This window comes from Bombus impatiens, unplaced genomic scaffold (genome assembly GCF_000188095.3).
Source record: "Bombus impatiens unplaced genomic scaffold, BIMP_2.2 scf_0013, whole genome shotgun sequence".
Lineage (NCBI taxonomy): Eukaryota > Metazoa > Arthropoda > Insecta > Hymenoptera > Apidae > Bombus > Bombus impatiens.
In genome coordinates, this window is record NT_176432.1 from 523,463 (window position 1) to 541,280 (window position 17,818).

General features: G+C 33.4%; 2 protein-coding genes and 1 long non-coding RNA gene across 4 annotated transcripts in view; all 3 read left to right on the forward strand.

Annotated features, from left to right (window-relative positions):
- Positions 1 to 1,111: 1,111 nt before the first annotated feature.
- On the forward strand, positions 1,112 to 2,149 carry LOC117152585. Its single transcript, XR_004462982.1, has 3 exons — positions 1,112 to 1,167; positions 1,379 to 1,475; positions 1,738 to 2,149. It is a non-coding gene; the product is annotated as an uncharacterized LOC117152585 (long non-coding RNA).
- A 695-nt stretch (positions 2,150 to 2,844) lies between these two features.
- Positions 2,845 to 10,774, forward strand: LOC100747231 (ras GTPase-activating protein-binding protein 2). Of its 2 annotated transcripts, none has more exons than XM_003484483.4 (9): positions 2,845 to 3,094; positions 4,070 to 4,256; positions 4,369 to 4,549; positions 4,689 to 5,063; positions 5,138 to 5,590; positions 5,713 to 5,899; positions 6,015 to 6,274; positions 6,351 to 6,513; positions 6,726 to 10,774. In XM_003484483.4, exons 2-9 carry the CDS (start codon positions 4,159 to 4,161, stop codon positions 6,872 to 6,874), a joined length of 1,866 nt encoding a protein of 621 aa, XP_003484531.1. In that variant the 5' UTR covers positions 2,845 to 3,094; positions 4,070 to 4,158; the 3' UTR covers positions 6,875 to 10,774. The 2 variants fall into 2 exon arrangements, with proteins under 2 accessions (XP_003484531.1, XP_024228283.1); XM_024372515.2 differs by having other exon boundaries at positions 4,142 to 4,256.
- A 3,056-nt stretch (positions 10,775 to 13,830) lies between these two features.
- Positions 13,831 to 17,818, forward strand: part of LOC100747471 (SPARC) — a 9,751-nt gene continuing 5,763 nt past the window's right edge. The window contains exon 1 of the mRNA XM_003484485.4: positions 13,831 to 14,015. The gene's annotated coding sequence lies outside the window, so the exon portion shown is untranslated. The remainder of the gene's footprint in view (positions 14,016 to 17,818) is intronic.

Here is a 17,818-nt window from a genome sequence, read left to right on the forward strand (position 1 = left end):
AACTTTCTTGTCAGGTAAAATTTTATAAAATTTAATTGGAACTATAAATATACATAAAATAATATCATGAAATTTATTTGTAGAAAGGCATGAAGAATTAGATTAAATGTAATATCGCATAGATGTTCATCATAGTTTTTCACAGAACAATTAAATTTCTTTTATTTATTTATAAAAATTCTTTGGTATGTAAATTTTATGAAAGCTTTTCATTTGTGTACTTTATATAATTAAATATATTATGTATTCTATGCTTTGTTTTATTACTACTAAACCTTAAAAATTAACAATTATTTTATTTCGAACGTTAAGAAATATAATACAACAAAATTATTAAAAGCATGATTTTAAAAACTGCAAGTGTTTCGTAAATATTGGGAACTCTTGTTTTCATAAACTTTGATGTAGGTATTGCCCAGTGTTACATGTTGTGTTTGTGTGTGTGTGTGTATACATATATATATACAATATTATATATATACAATATACATATATAAAGTATTTCACACTTGTACCGCATTTAAGAAAACGTCTCATATCATCGTTTCTGATTTAATAATATTGTTTTGCAGTAAAAATAATTATCAAATAATTTGGTTCTAAAATGTACTTGATTGATTAGCGATTCCCAATTATTTGTATTGTAGTACTGAGATTGCATTTATCATTGTCAATTATTAATTATATTTATAGAATACCAAATTATAGTTATAGAATACCAGAGTTATATGATATGGATAAAAGGTACAGTATATATATTCATCACATTATAAAAAGTATAATCGGTTAATAGTTATTCTTTGGCGATCTTCCATAGGTTATAATTTTTAAATGTTTTATCTGCAGTGAACGTACAATAAAATGAAACTACATTTGGCGATATCTAAAAATAATTACAATAGTATTTCTAGCCGTTCTATCGTAGCATTACAATAGCATTAAACATATGTACTGTAATAAAAAAAATTACATACTATGTCATGAATGTAGGAATTAAAAGGACGGAGTACAAATCTATTGAGCTTAAACTTGTGTCCGGAAAGGGGTAACGAAATACTACGCATGTGGCGGTGATTGGTCGATAACAGATGAATTTTGTTATTTGGTTGAATTTGTTATTTGTTTTGTTATATGAATTTGTGTGTTGTTAGGAACATAAATGAAGACGTATGTATAATATTAATGCAAAAATATGTATTGAAACAAAAATATATGTAGTGCAAATTTGTAAAAATTATATATAAACGAATTTATGTATATGTTTTTTACTATTGTATCCACCCTTCTTTACTACCCTATTTTGACATAATTTTAATTTATATTTATATATAATTGTATGTAACTTTCAATACATTATTTTCATCATTGTATATTTCAGGATATTTCACAATCCTAAAAGAAGTTACTAAGTGATTGGCATTTACCACGTCTTTAGCAATGTTTAGCGTATTTCAATTAATTTTTAGAAACAAATTGTACATATAAAATTTCCTTTACAGTTTTAATTTCAAACCTGTTTTATTTTTATACATCTCTTTTCTTTATACCACTGATTTTTCTGCTGTCAGCAGAATGATTATAAATCTCCTATTTCAAATAAAAACAATAGAAAAAAATATATCTTATCTACCATTTATTTATTAATGTACAGTTTCTAGTATGCCATTATCCTTTTACAAATAACATACAATGTCTGTCTAATAAGTAGTTTAACTTATTATCCATGTTTAGAGCAAGACTTTGAGTAAATGAAATATCTTTTTTGTGATATGTTTGTGCTTGAAGATAAGTGTACCGCATGCAAAATGTTACATTCCGAAAGAGAAGAGTTTGTCCAGATTACAAAGTCATACTCTACAAATGTCAGAAGATAGAGAAATAGAAACAGTTGCCGATGAATCCTAAAACATGTAGATTTGAAGTATATCTAACAATAAATAATATAAGTCATTTAAGATTTGTTAAAATAATGTCTCATGGACCAACAGAAAATTAAGCTTGCATCAAGAAAGATATTAACTTTTTAGATGATCTAGTCTGTAGTAGAATATTTACAATATGATTTATCTGCATGTATATATACTAGTTTTGTATTATGTCTCTATAATTCTATGTAATTATTTATTGTCAAATAATGTGATTCCAATAATAACTAAATAAAAGTGTTATAAATAGATTTTCAAGAAAAAAAGACAAAAGTGATATTTTAATGAATTTTGTTATGAAACGTTTTCTTATACCCATCTTTCATATGTGTGTATATTGATTTCCTATTTATTTGTAATATGTGAATGAAAGAACATTTTCATACTTGTTATAAAGAAAACATATGTATAAAAATTAATTAATTTATATTTAACACACTAAATATATAGTTTGATGCTCTATCATCAGATGGCAATAGAAGATAACTGTGTTTATTTATCATACATACAATGTAGGTAAAAGAAATAGTAAAAATTTGAAACAATGAATTATAAGACTTATAAACTATATTATTATTAATATAATCATTTTATTCGCAATTTTAGTATTTTCAATATAACAAATAAACCTGTCATTTAATTATATTGTTCTTGTCTATTCAAAATAATTTATACTTTATAATGAACTATAATTCCAAAATAAGTCATTTAATAAATCACCCAATAATGTATAAGTTCCAGTAGAACGGAGCGTATTATTGGACCAATAGCACGTTTATTTGTCTACAGAATTTTTCTATTTAATCTAAATTGTAATTGGCTGTTTTCATAGCAGAACTGAAATAGCCAATCAGCGACGTAGTATACGCAAGGAAATGCCCTTCTGGAATTTGTTCGATTGATGATGTAGTTCCTGTAAAACCCGCACAGCACGAGTAAGGTCTTGGCTTCTGTAAGAGAGTCGTTTATCTTTATACGACCGGTGTTTCTGTGCAGGTTCCGCTGCATGTGCTGACATCAAGGTGCTTGGAGGACTCATACATTGAACTGTTTTTATAATTAACATTATTGTGAACTGTTGTTGCTCGTAGAAACTTTCTGTTTTCGTCGCAGCATCTCGTTTTACCGGGAAAGCAGTGAATTGTGTCACGCATAAGTGGTTCCATTGGGTGAGTGTACAACGCCATAAGATCGGCTTTGCCGATGTTCTTTCATCCGACTTCTCACAGAGAAGACCTCGGAACGAACCAGGAAGGCAAGCATGATACGAGACTGTGAAAAGTGTTCATGAATTAACGATATTTGTTGCTCGTAAATTATTGTTCAAATCATTGAACGTTTCGATACTCATGTTTTATGTTACTTATCGAAACATTTTGCTAAAATTTTATATTGAGAGTTTAGCGTTACCATTTCTTAGATCAAGAAAAATCGCCATGCTTGCTCATGCAACCGGGCGGCCCCCTTGCCCTCGACCTCGCACTTCGCGCAGCACACGAGTTGAGAGATGATCTACAGTTTTTTGTTTTTAAGTAACTGCTTTGCAACAAAGATTCCTGTTATTTTTGTACTTACGCGAGCACATGTTCTATCAAGACTAGACTGTACGCGCGCCTGATTACAATTTAATGTACAAATTACTGAAATTACATGTTTTAACACTCATATATTTATGTTTTAGGATTATTGTATCAATCTTTATAAAAATACTATAGGTTCGATTGATGAATCAGTTACTTCAGAAAAAATATTTTATTTATGACCATTTTTAATCCAAGCACATCGCTCTCATGTGATATCCATAGATAGCCACTTTGATTGATGTGCATATTTACAATTTTTATCTCATTATATCGTGTATTTGTTTCCAATATTTAGTTCCTATGTTTATTTTATGTTTATATATAAATGTGATAAGTTATTAAATAACATAATATTAAATATGTAAACATTAATGTAGTTTTAAGTATATTGTATACCTTTTACAATATATACATGATCAATTTAATCTGTTTTTCTTTGAACTACACATATATTTATATATTATTATACTTATATTGTGACAAAAAATAGATAGATATAATTTATGTATACAAACAGTATGATACATCTATAAACATTACAGGTATGTTTTTTTGTTACAGGCATCTAAGCTTCCAATTTTCATAATTACCACATAAAATTTCTGTTGCTATTTAAGCAAAGTATTATTTCAGACGTTAGGGATAAGAAAATGGTCATGGAGGCATCCCCTTCTCCGCAGAATGTCGGTCGTGAATTTGTCCGACAATATTATACTTTACTTAATCAAGCTCCTGCACATCTTCATAGGTAATTGAAAGAAAGAGAGAAGAAATACCTCTTTAAATGTAAAAAAAATGTTGAAAAAGCTACAGTGCAAAATTAAAATATTTTTGTATTATTATATTTAATATTATTGCAGATTTTATAATCAACATTCATCCTTCGTGCATGGAGGATTAGATTCCAATCGAGAATCGACTCCTGCAATTGGTCAAAAGCAAATACATCAAAAAATTCAACAACTAAATTTCCGAGACTGTCATGCTAAAATAAGCCAAGTTGATTCACAGCTCACTCTTGAAAATGGTGTTGTCGTGCAAGTAAGTGACACTATTAACAGAGATTATAAAAAATCTTTTTATATCCATTTAAGGTATTAATTAGTACCTAATACTAAAAATTATGAGACTAATACATACTAAATTTATTTGTATTAATTGAATTATATATGAATTATAGGTATCAGGAGAGCTATCTAATGCTGGACAACCAATGCGTCGTTTTACACAAACATTTGTGTTAGCCATACAAGCACCAAAAACATATTATGTACATAATGATATATTTCGTTACCAAGATTTGATCTTTCCTGATGAAGAAGAAACAGATGTGGGTGGTGTAGAAGGAGGTGTAGGTGAGCCTGGAGAGAGGGAAGGGGAGGAGGGAGTGCGTTCTGAACCAGAGGAAGATGAACATCAAAATCGTGGACAGCAGCTTTCAACACCAGCTGCATCTACTGAACCTCAAGTTCAACCTCCGCTTATTCCCGCACAACAACCCGTGCTTCAACAACAGCAACAAATATACTATGCACCACCGCCGCAACAGACTCATGTTAGTTTTATCCTAAAATATAATTATTTAAATAATATTGTATACTATATTGTGCATTATATATGTTATTTCAGGTACATCCTGTAATGCAACAGGTATTAAATGGTTCGGTTCATGAAGAAGCACCATTAATTAATCAACAACCACCACCACCACCACAACAACAACAACAACAACAACAACAGCAGCAGCAACAACAACCACCTCCACCACCAGCACAGCAGCATCAATATATAACAGAACCTACGTCACAAACACAATTTGTACAAGAAACGGAACTGGATCCTGCAGCCGAACAACAACAACAACAAACAGAAAATGAGCCGCAAACTCAATCAAATGAGAGTCGTGAACAACCTGAGGCTGAAACGTTTACCGCTTCTGTACAAGAATCCGAACCAGAACATCAAGTGGCAAATACAAGTGTGACTAGTAGCGGGCCGAAAACATACGCTAATCTTGTGAAATCATTCCCCAGTACTACTGGCGCTACTAGTCCTCAAGCTCCCAAATTGTCTATGTCACCGGTATGTATTTTATAATTGTAATAGTTATTTTTAACGATTAAGATTTTGCTTATTGTGTAATTTATACAAATCAGATGTCGACAAAGTATAGATATAAACTACTTTGTAACATCTGTTCTCAGCCTCCAATGACGAACTTGCGTTTAGACGATAGATCGCCACTACATCCAACTAGTAGTGGACCTGCACTGTCTATAACAACTAGTGTTTCTACGCCTCAACAACAGACTCATAGAGTTAGTAACCAACAGCCACAACAGCAACAACATCAGCAACAGCGAGCTCCGAGAGGAGGAGCAGTACAACGAGGTAAATGTAGTTCATATTAGCATTGTTAAAAGATATTTATTTTCTACGTGTTATTTATATTAGTCACACACATTACTATATTGTAAAATAAGTAAATAAGTAATGAATTCTTTAGATGGCGATCGTCGTGGTACAAGACAAAGTCAATATAGTGATGCCCACCAATTATTCCTTGGGAATTTACCGCACAATGCATCAGAAGATGATTTACGTCAAGTGTTTGAATCTTATGGTAGGGTAGTAGAGTTGCGTATACACAGTAAATCAAATGATAGATGCAAGGGGCCGCAGGGAAATAACACGGGAAAAGTGCCTAATTATGGATTCATCACTTTCGAAGATCAACAAGTCGTTAGCAAAGTGTTACAGAATTTGGTTAGTTTATACGTATGGATATAACATATACAAGATATAACGTACAAAAGGATTAATTGTTTATCGTTAATTTTAGCCGATTTATTATCCTGCTGAAAATGGACAAAAGCTAAATGTGGAAGAAAAGAAAGTTAAGCCGAGAACGATGGAAGGTAGCGGTGGTCGATTGAATTCTAATGATGGCAATATGAGAGCAATGGGAGGACAACAGCAACAGCAGCAACAGCAACGAGGACCAGGTATGCACACGCATGTGATGTATTTTATAATTACATTTAAAGGCTGTAAAAATGCATATATAAATTAGATAATTAGATGTTAAAGTAAAGAATAATAGCTCCATAATACCATTTAAGATCCACGAAAAATATATTAAACGCTGCGATAATTGTATTGCAGTTAAAAAATAGTTATAAGTGTGACCACCATGTTATATTTCTTTGTTTTATAGGTGGACCCGGAGGTATGATGAGAGGTGGCCAACATGGTACGAGAGGTGGACGTGGAGGATTTTCACGAGGTGGTGATGGTGGAAGGGGAGGTGGTGGTATGCGGCAGTCTGGTAATCCCAACAATCTGAGTTATCAAAATCGCCGCTAATACTTCAAGCAACGTTGAAGAGGCACTCCCCAGTTTCTTTCTTCTTGAACAAGTCATCGGTATATAATTACCATCCTCATTTTTGAACACAAAATCCAGGACTATCTCGTATGCCACACAACGTGATTAAAGGCGCTATTCTTTTACGCTTAAACATCGCTTGCACCGTTTGTCAAGCAACAACTATAGATGACGCAGCTCAAACTGTATGGAATACGAACTCGAGTAGGATAATCGGATTATCGCATTTAAGCTAAGTTTATCGTATTCGTGGATAAGGAATAATGATTTAGTAAAATAATTCATTAAAGGTTCAACTTAGTTCGTTGAATATTTGATGAAATAAATACTACGAGTTCGTTCTTCATACATCGACGTCAGGCAATTTACAAGACTTTACGATGAAAACAGAACTGCATCCACTTGCATATGTACGTATAACAGAGCGACGCGTGATATCCTCTCCAGAAATATGGGTGTATTTTGTCTCCTGATACGTAGCCCACGTTTCTTAGAAATCAACATCCAAGAAACAAAATTGTTGCCAATTTTTGTGATAGAGTGACAGAAGAAAACTCGAACTAAGTTCTTTCGTGTTCTTCGTAGCACGTGTGCGATATATAAAAGCAAGTGACAGTGTTAGAAGTATACATCATACAGATCCTACACACATACAGATACATGTCGAACTAGGATTTGGTAACATACCTTTTGTTTTCCTTTGGATGAATATCATGAAAGTTATACGTCGCTCTTTTAGTTTTCTTCGTTTGCCAATCGCATTAAGGAGACATAAGCGGTGCGAATTCCGCTGTCGTATAAATAAGTCACGAGCCAAACTAAACGAAATTAAAACGAGAGGATACGAATCATTTTAACTATGGAATATCACCGTACACTTCATATGCTCTCGAGTTAATTTACTTGACTGCCGATGTAACGTTCCATCTACATGTAGAAAGTCGGCAATAATGTTTATAGGTGTAGTTGGTCGGTGTTGGTTAACGAGTAGAGAACTGCGGCTGTTCTGTGGTCGCATACAAAAAGACACAGTCGATTTTTTCACAAAACATGGCCAACTATCAATCGACCGGTATCGGTTGATAGTGGCGCAGTACCTTTAGACTGCAGCTGGTCTCGCCGTTTTCTAATTCATCCGCGTGTCGCTTATGCTCTATTTTGTTCCAACCTGCTAATTTTTTGTTCAATTTCCTTTTTCTATTCCTCGCGTATCTTTTCCTATTAGCCTCTTGTCTTTTCTTCTTATGTTCGTCTTCGTCTCTTTCTTATTTTCTCTTTACTCCTTTTATCGGTCTTTTGTTTCTTGTCTTCTTTCATACAAAGTCATACAAAGAGGGCAATGCTATTTCAAAATTATAATTTCATAGTTGATACAACAAACTAATTGAGAATTATCTAACATCTGTTAGTTTGATAGTCTCTGGTGATCGCAGAACTCGCAGTGCGCTGCTAAAACAAAGAGACCTAGTACCGTTATAACAACACAAAATTTTAGCTTGACTTTGTGCAGAAACCTCGTAAGATTAACAATGTATATTGATGAAAGAATATTCCCTTGCTTACTAACGTAATTAGCGTTATTCTTGTAATTATTATACATACATAAATAGAAATTTTTCAAAGTTCGATCAAGAGTGATAAATGTTCGTACGAAGATTTTATAAACTTCTTTAACCTGACTCTTTTCTTCGATAATTAGATAATCCATATCAATAATTAGATCGAAAAGTAGGCATATGAATATTCATTTTCGAAGATTTTGTCAGCTCTCTGGCGCTAAGGCACACTTTTAAATGTTTTTCAATCTACACGTTATCTTACGAACGAATAGTTTTACCAGCATGAAGTAATAACAGCGATTTAGCGAAATTAGATGGTCGATCTAACTTATCCTTTATATGGAGAAGATAAATTCAGCACGTGCACTTATTCTATATCACCAGATGGAATTGAGGAATATTTTGATTCCTGTATCTTCATAAGTACCCTAATATGTAGATAGTATTTTCCTATCTGTATTTTCGACACGTGTCCGTATAAAGGTGCTAGGGCAGATAAAACAGAGGAGAGAAAGAGAGCGAGAGGATGAGAGAGAGAGAGCTAGAGCGAACGAGAGAGAATTGTGTTTATTAGAAAAAAAAGCATCAGAAATATTTTCGAATTTCTAGAAACAGTTTGCAAGATGAGTCCTGCGATTATTAGAGACAGGGCAATATATTTTTTCTGGCCTATTCGTCACGTGTTTTTTTTTCCTTTTTTCAAACCAGGAGATATTGTTCTTTTGTTTCTGTAAATTGTGATCGTTCTAAAAATCATCGGATAATCAGAAGAAAATTATCAAGCCAACATTGAAACAATATAGAAGAATCGTAAGTGCAAAGTAAAAAGTAATACAATACTACCATCGTCGTGAAACAGTGGTAGCGCATATAGTAATTTATGTGCCATCTCGTACGTATACACCTCGCCCTAACCCAAGTGCACAGATGAAAATACAGGAGACGAACAGAAATTAAACTGTTTTTTAATAGTGCTGAGAAATACAGAGGTGATAACAATATGTTGATGGTGATAAATTAACTGAATGTTGAAATTTGCCAGAAATTACAAAGTGCACGGCGACTAAACCACAAAATGCTACAATATTAAGGCTGAAAACATGTGAAAAGTAATTATTTACTTTCTTATTGATCCATTAAATTGTTACGTAGTCTACATTAAACATCCGCAATAGTTTGTAATCGAATGCGTTACAATTGCTATGTCCGAGATATAGCAGAATCATCGGCGATCGACGTTCATTTTACTATCTCTACAAATTTTCCTGTAATGTATATGTAATCTTAGTTGCGTATAGCTTCACACGGTGGAATCATTTTTCTCTAACAAAATTCGATGTTTATGAAACGTTGCTTTTGTATTATGTCACGATGATGCTGCTTTGTCTCGGTCATGGATAAAGAGGTAATTTCGCGTAATCAGTTGGCCGCATTGTTCGTTACGTCGACAAATTAGAATATTTGCTCGTAATTGTCCACTCATCCGTAAAAGAATTTTATCATTAAAAAGGATCATTGTAAAATAGCGAATTGCTTGTTTCATTTGATGAAATACTGATATGCCTTTTATATCTGCGTATGATGATATTTTCAATTGTACAAATAATAATATATAAAATTTTATATATCCAAACAATCACGCTATTAACTACGCATCGAATAAGTTGATTAATTTATTCTTTCTTAAATCATAGGGTTAAAATACAATAACGAATTTTTATGGCTAAGTATTTTAACGAGCTTCTTCTCCAGCCTCGACGAGTAGAATGTAGCACTTTGATCTTTGCTCTTATTTCAATTTTCAATATGTATATACAGTCTTTAGGTAAGTTCATTTGTACCGTTCAGTATATATATATATATATATATATATACATCAGTGTGCATCTCACGTATAAACGCATTGAAAACAAAGTGTTCAGAGGCCACGTGCACGCGAGATTACCTCTTTATACCTGAACGAAAGCTCTGCAAATTTTTAGTGTGAATGTTTTCGTTTTTAAGTGATTATTAATAATAATAATTAATAATAATAATAATAATAATTAATAAAAAAGATAAATATAATGAACGAAGAAAGGAATATGAAGAAACACAAATAATTATAACAATATAATAATTAGAGGATGGCGAATAAGTTGTGAATTTTTGTAGTATACATTTTTATTTCGGTCTATCAGGCCAGTTTGTGTGTACAACCATGGTCAACGTTACTACGACAAAAGGAAAGAAATAATGTTAAAGGAAAATGAAAAAAAAACAAACATCAAATATATTGTAACTTTTTGCATTTAGTATAATATACCTACCTTACTACCAACTCCTGTTAGTATCGCTTTATTTATCGGAATATTTCACCATTTCTTTATCAACAAAATGTCCGAGCTGCACGCTTCAAGAACCGATTATCTGCGGTAATAACGTTTAATAAATGTTATTATTTGCAATCGTTTACGATGGTACATTAATTTATTTAAGTAAATTCCGAATATTTATTTGAACGTTGTTTATCCTCTTAATACTCAATTTCCATCAGTAACATTCGACTACTTATTGACTTGTTCTCAATGAAAAACGCAACAATCAGATCTAAAAGGGAAACTATTTCGACCTTTTCGTTTGCGGCGATACATTGGGGGACTTGCTTGAATGTAAATAATAAGGCAAACACGAATATTTTTAGAACAACTGGAACAGACGCGTTATGATCAAAAGAACATTTCATGTACTTTTCAAAAACCAAATATTTTCTCGTCTAATTTTATCTCCGGAGCAGAATGAATTATTTGATCCTTCCTGTAATTACTTCAAGTAAAAATTATATCTTCATTGAAATCGGAATTCGTACAAGATGTTTCGTTTCGTGCAAACAAATAAATACCTTTCCGAAAGTCCCACTACACTTTTTAATATATGTCGTAATATATATGTAAGCTTCACTACTTCAATTAAAGGGTTAAATTGATTTACTCTCGTTCCTATATGAACATTAGATACAGTAGACGTTTATTTGCGATCACTTGATACAGTTCCTCATGACCTGATTACTCGAACATCAAACAGCGGCGTAACGTAGTGCGAAGTATAAAAATATACACATGTAAAAATTAACGGACAAACAGTTTCATTTTATCGAAACTGCTGTAAAAACATCGCGACGATCCGACGAGCTATACTCGGCAAATTGATTTTACTTTTTAATTGCACGTAGGCGGATGAACTCTAATTCTATGAGATACGGAATATCGAGCGAGGCGTTACACTTTCTATGAATATTTTAAATTACAGCGGTTTTACGTCACACGCTAAATATTTTGCATTATAAAAAATTCACCAAATTATGAACATTTCGTGATGGTAGATTTTAAACAAGTTTAGTACGCGTGGTTACGTACACACGATTCGGCATGACGTTTATTGCAATGTCTTTTTTTACTCTCTTTACAAAATTCATATTGTTAGGTGAATATCGAAATTATGGCTAACACTTTATTTTAGTACAAGTTATTTGACGAGCTATTTTATGACATATTAGTCGATATAGTCGATATTATCAGAAAAGTTTTGGTTATTGTGAAAGTGCATGTGTTAATGCCGGTGGACACTTGCTCGTGCCATTAAGCTTATTCTGTTGGCGTTTTGTTAAATCGTCGCAATTTCTAAATCGTTCGACACGGTTGAGCGACTCTATGATTATTTTATAATCTTTGCGATAATCACTTGAATCGAGACGAATTTTTGCGGACAATTAGAGCACGTCTACCGCTTAAATCTCTGCTTAACGTAACTGACACGATGCGATTTAGATAATTCCACGTATGTGTATGTCACAGAACAAACATGTGAATAGAACAAATAAGTGCGAAATACTCTTCACGGTCATACGAGTAACGAGTATGATCGCTCAGAAAAGTAACTTTCGCGTACATTTTTAGATTGCTTAAAAATTTCATTATTATAGTCGTAATAGTCGCCACCTGTTAATGATACGTTTCGAAGAGTTTCGTGCACTACGTTCGCAACTGTAATGATATAGTTAAAAATTTCCTTATAAATAAGCGTTGGAATACTTTCGCGAGTCGTTGAACTAAACGTTACAAGATGTTCACCACACATATGATGCGATCACGAACGAAAGTGTTGGCACACTCCTTAGAACCGAATAATTTTTTTTAGGTTAGACCACACGACTTTTTTGACAAGTTAGGAAGAATCTCGTAACCAACGAGATGACGCGAAACAAATTTTTTGAAAAAATTGCAGACGGTCAGAATCGCGGGAAAAATAGTAAAAGTCACTTCTTACAAGTTTCTTATCTGAAATTGTAACGAAGGTTTAAAAACTGAGATAAGCGCGCTTTGTAGATCTATGTTAGTTATATATGTACTGACAATTTTATCGAAACCGGTTAATGTTGCTATGAGCTACAGACGGATAAAAACGATGACGATTGCTGTTTCAGATTTTTCAGAAAATTCAGATTTTCGGCCTGTAACTAATAAATCCATATTCTTGTTCATCTTTCGACGCCTGTTACGCTCGTTTCTGCATCGACCGATTTCGATGAAATTTTCAGCATACGTACAGCTGGCATAATTCTTCAAAATGTGTTGTTTAAATTGTGTTTACAAACCTAAATAAAGACGCGCAGAAAGCTGCAACTTTCCTAAAATCTTTCTTATCCGTCACCTAGTAAACTAGTCCCAACTCCTCAGAAGAAAACAAAATTCAGCTACTTTGGTCGAATCTACCTTAGAGAGTGTGCCAATACCTTAGTTCGTGACTATGTAACTAACAAAAAAAAATTGATGTACGGACTAAACAGACACCTTAAACATGTAATAATTGTTAAAGGTAATCCCACCGAATATCGAAGCTTATCGCCGTAATTAGATAATTAAATATTTAAATATTTGCTCGGCTCCTGCAAAATACATACTTTCACATACAAAAGTCTTCGTAAATAGCTTTCATCTACATCTATTTCCAGATTAGTTTTGAGATCTACCAACATAATCGTAACAGCCTCGCTTCGCTACGATGTTAATAAAGCAAATAAAAAATAAAGCAAACGCGTGACAGATCCGTATCGAACGTAAAGAGTTTCTACAAGGATCGGAATATTTTTACGAGCCGCCGTATACTGCTACATAGAAGCTCGATGGAACCGAGCAGAACTTGAATCGAACGTTATCCGGTTGAAGATTATTCGAAAAAGAAACTTCGAGGCCTGCCGGTTACGTATGTACGGGACATTACGTTGCGTAATTGTTCGGGTAGGAGGGACTCGGTTCCACAGCGAGAAGAGGAACGAGAAGCGGTGCATATGGCAGAAAGATCAAACGGGGGTGTCGGAAGAAAGAAAAACGATGAGGTCATCTCTGGTTGTTTGGCGTGAGTCCGCGAGCTCGGATAGTCTCTGCTGGTCGTTCCTCCGCGCACTGCCCGCAGTCAGTACCGGTCCAGCGACCGATTTGGAGGGCTCTTTTGAACGTTCCCAAAAACGGCCGGAGAAAGGACAGAAAGATAACGCCGGCAACAAGGGAAAGGAACGATACGAGGTAAATAACATGTCCGTACTATAGCGCGGACAGGTGTGCGCTTGCTGCGACCGCTTTACGGTTTGCGGGCATATGTACGCGAATCCGTCGCGATTACACGCCCCTTTTTAAAATAACTTGCGCTCGATTGCTGCTCAATAACAGATGTGAAATTTTACCTTCTCGATTTTCGCGAATTATCGCAGATGATATTTAAGCAGCAGGAATTCCATTGCAACTATGTCGCGCTTTATCGGTCGCTTTGTCTATAAACTATGGTCGTTAAACTATGAAAGATGTATTTGTAAAAATAAATATTTAGCGTTCCTTTGGATAGAGGAAAGAGGCTTAAGGTAATGTGAGTTCGGTTATTGTCGAGTGCAGAGCCTTTGTGATTTCGTTTTTCTAATTCTCGCGGATTATTAATGTGAGAAATACTCGAGGCGTGGTTAGGTAATTCTATTTGATTTTGGTGTTCGTAATTAACGGTGAAATAATTCTATTTGGTTTTGAGGTAATCGCGTATGATGTCGAAGAGATATTAATAGAAATAATCGTAAAATCAATATTAAGTGAACGTGTACTTAATATTATTTAAATGGAAGTTATCTTTGGAAGTTGTTGTAGATAAAAGAGTATATAATACGAATTGACGATGAATTGAAAGTATATAAGAGATCTTGGTAATTTGATCACATCACGTTATGATGTTTTCTGACATCAATTGATTACGTTATACTATTAAGAAAAAGAAGACCTAATCTAAGTTGATACAGCTATCGCAGACGAATAGATACATTTGCATTTTGGTGTGCTATACATAGATGATCTGTAGTTTCTTATACTGTTGATAACAGTTCTCTTTCAAACATCTTCGAATGATAAATTTTCATTCATTTAATAAAATATTAAGATATAATATAATATTTCAAGATATAAAATACATATACAAATACGAAATATATGTATATATTTATGAATACATATAAATGAATACATATGAAATAAGATATCGTTAAGTTAATTAAAAAATTAACGATTAGTTCTGCTACGTTATATGAATTATTGCAACAGATATATCCGAATTTCGAAATAACACAAAATATGAAAAATATATACTTTCTATCATACGTTGTATGCTGAGATCGTAGGTTTGGTATCTCGATATGCGATATATCCGATTAGACATTAACCGCTCTACTCGTGAAATTTAATTCTTCCCATTAAATTCTTGCTTCAAAATTATAGAAACCTAAATTCGCGTTTTACTTTGCACTCTACGTTTTATATTACATTACATTAAAGTACACATATTCGAAACGAGAGATTAGGAACGAGATACTCAACTGACGGGAAAGTTATAAAAATCCTGTGATTCGATTTAAACAACGAATAAAACATTTTAAGAATTACGCTTTCTTATTTAAAACAATGTTATTTTGCGTATGTATCAACTTCCTTACACGGAAGTGTCACTGATTATCTAATTAAGCTCACCGACCAGGAAGTGAAGTCAAATCTTTTTATAATTTAACAGATAAATACGCTTTATTGTTTCTATAACACAAGCGGCAATCACATGTATACTTTATCTGAAAATATACTCGGTAAACGTATTAATAGTGGGCGTTTGTCGCAACTGGTTTATCTTGTCGCGAACACCACGGAAATTGTGCTTTTTGGAACGGAAATTCAACATCCTTCTTCCGAAAAAAAACAAGATACTGCGAGGATATTCGACGTTGTCACGCTTGTAATTCTATCGAACATCCTTACAATCTTTTCTCTGCAATTTGTTTTTCAGCGACGTAACTCCAACCTAACCCCGCGCGCTCGTAATTTATTAACCGATCGTGTAAGCCGTAATCTGAAGCAACTATATTTCGAACGTTGCGTAATTTACATGCATCCTATTTAGAATTTCGCACACAGAGCCACAAATATGTGCGGGGTACAGAAAGACCCGATCTCGAATTTCTGCAGTATCATGGAACGTGATATCTAAATCTATTCCACGAAGGTCAGCGAAAACACAGAGTTCGTACTGGAACGACTCACAGTGGTTAAGGACGAGCTTCGTTATCACTTCGTTCTACCGTCTTCTTTGGAAAGCTTCCTCTTTTATCACTGTTAAGATACCGCGTTGGTAATAAGACACGAAACAGTATCGCGTCTTCGACATGTAAGTCGTCGTTATTTGGTAGGGTTTGTACATCGTAGCTGGGAATTTTGTTAAGAAGACAATGCGGTAATATGGTTCTTCGGGCTTCGAGTGACGACGATTACGTACGCGGGTTCGTGGGCGCCGATCAGAGAAGCGATAAAAACCGGGTCATCCGCGATTCCTACAGTCGCCTCCACGTTTCATAAGCCGTAACGTCCTGGTTCGCGTTTCTGTCGCGACATACTTGCGACAAACTCCCACTCTACCAGAGGTTCAACAATATTTTTGCGATATTTTAACCACGCTGCGGTTTTTGAAAAAGAAAAAAAGAGAAATGTTTGCCGTTTTAACAAAAATTGCGACGAAAAATCATCGAGTAACGATCACTTCATTTTTTTCTCCTTTAAACTCGAGGAAGTTAATGAGAGTAAAATACGATTGAAATTTAAAAAAAATCGCGTCGAATATCCGCTCGGAATTGGCACTTGGAATAATGTTACTTTTCTTAACGAAATAGCTTCTTGAAACTATTTTTAATTTTAAGAAACTTAGATTAGGACGTCCTAGAGCGTTTACATGATACGCAGAGTACGGTTATGCTGTAGAGCTAACGCGATTTCGTAGAAGAAAGTAGCGATACGTTTCTTCGAGGAATTGAAGTCTCCTGCGTAGAACGTTCCGAGTACCATCGGTTTTGATTATAAAAACAAAGCCACTATACTGGTTCTTCTTAATCTAAGTATTCCATTTAGCACTTTTTTATTTTTCAAAATACCTTGAAATATTCGAAAAGTTGTATCTTTTATCTTCCAAGTAAATATAGCTTCAACTACTTTCAAATAGTAATATTATACAAATTATTACGAAATAGCGATTAAATATTTTAAATCAAATCAAGAGAAACAAAGATGGCACAAAGAGAATGATATAAAAGTTCAGATTTCTTCAGTTTCGAAAATGATGACATTGTAACATAGAACAGAGACTAAGAAAAAGAAAAACAACATTTGTAGAATTTAAAAATGTACATATGTAACGTTGACTTTTCTTTACACTTTTCTTAAAGAAAGAAGAGGGTACACTTGCCGTAGATTTAAAGTATATTCGCTTATAGTTTCCTAATAGTAACTGACATTTTAATACACGACAGAGACTAAGAAAAAGAAGAAAAACGTATAAATTGTTAAGTGATACATATGTTTTTGTATAATTTAGCGATGTACATATGTTGACTTAACAATGTACATATGTATTGCTTAACAATTTTCATATGTAACGTTGAATTTCTTTCCGCCTCTTTTTTAAAGAAGGAGAAAAAAGTACATTTAACGTAGATTTAAAGTATACTAATTTCCTAAAAGTAACTGACATTTTAATACACGACAGGGACTAAGAAAAAGAATACAAATATGTATATCACTTAACAAGGTACGTATGTAACGTTGAATTTGTTTTCCCTTTTTTGTTAAAGAAAAAAAGGTATACTTACCGTAGATTTAAAACATACTCGCTCATAGCATACTAATACTAACTGACATTTTAATACACGACAGAGACTAAAAGAAAGAATAAAAATATATATATCACTTAACAAGGTACGGATGTAACGTTGAATTTCTTCTTCCTTTTTTTTTTTTTTTTTTTTTTTTTTTGTGAAAAG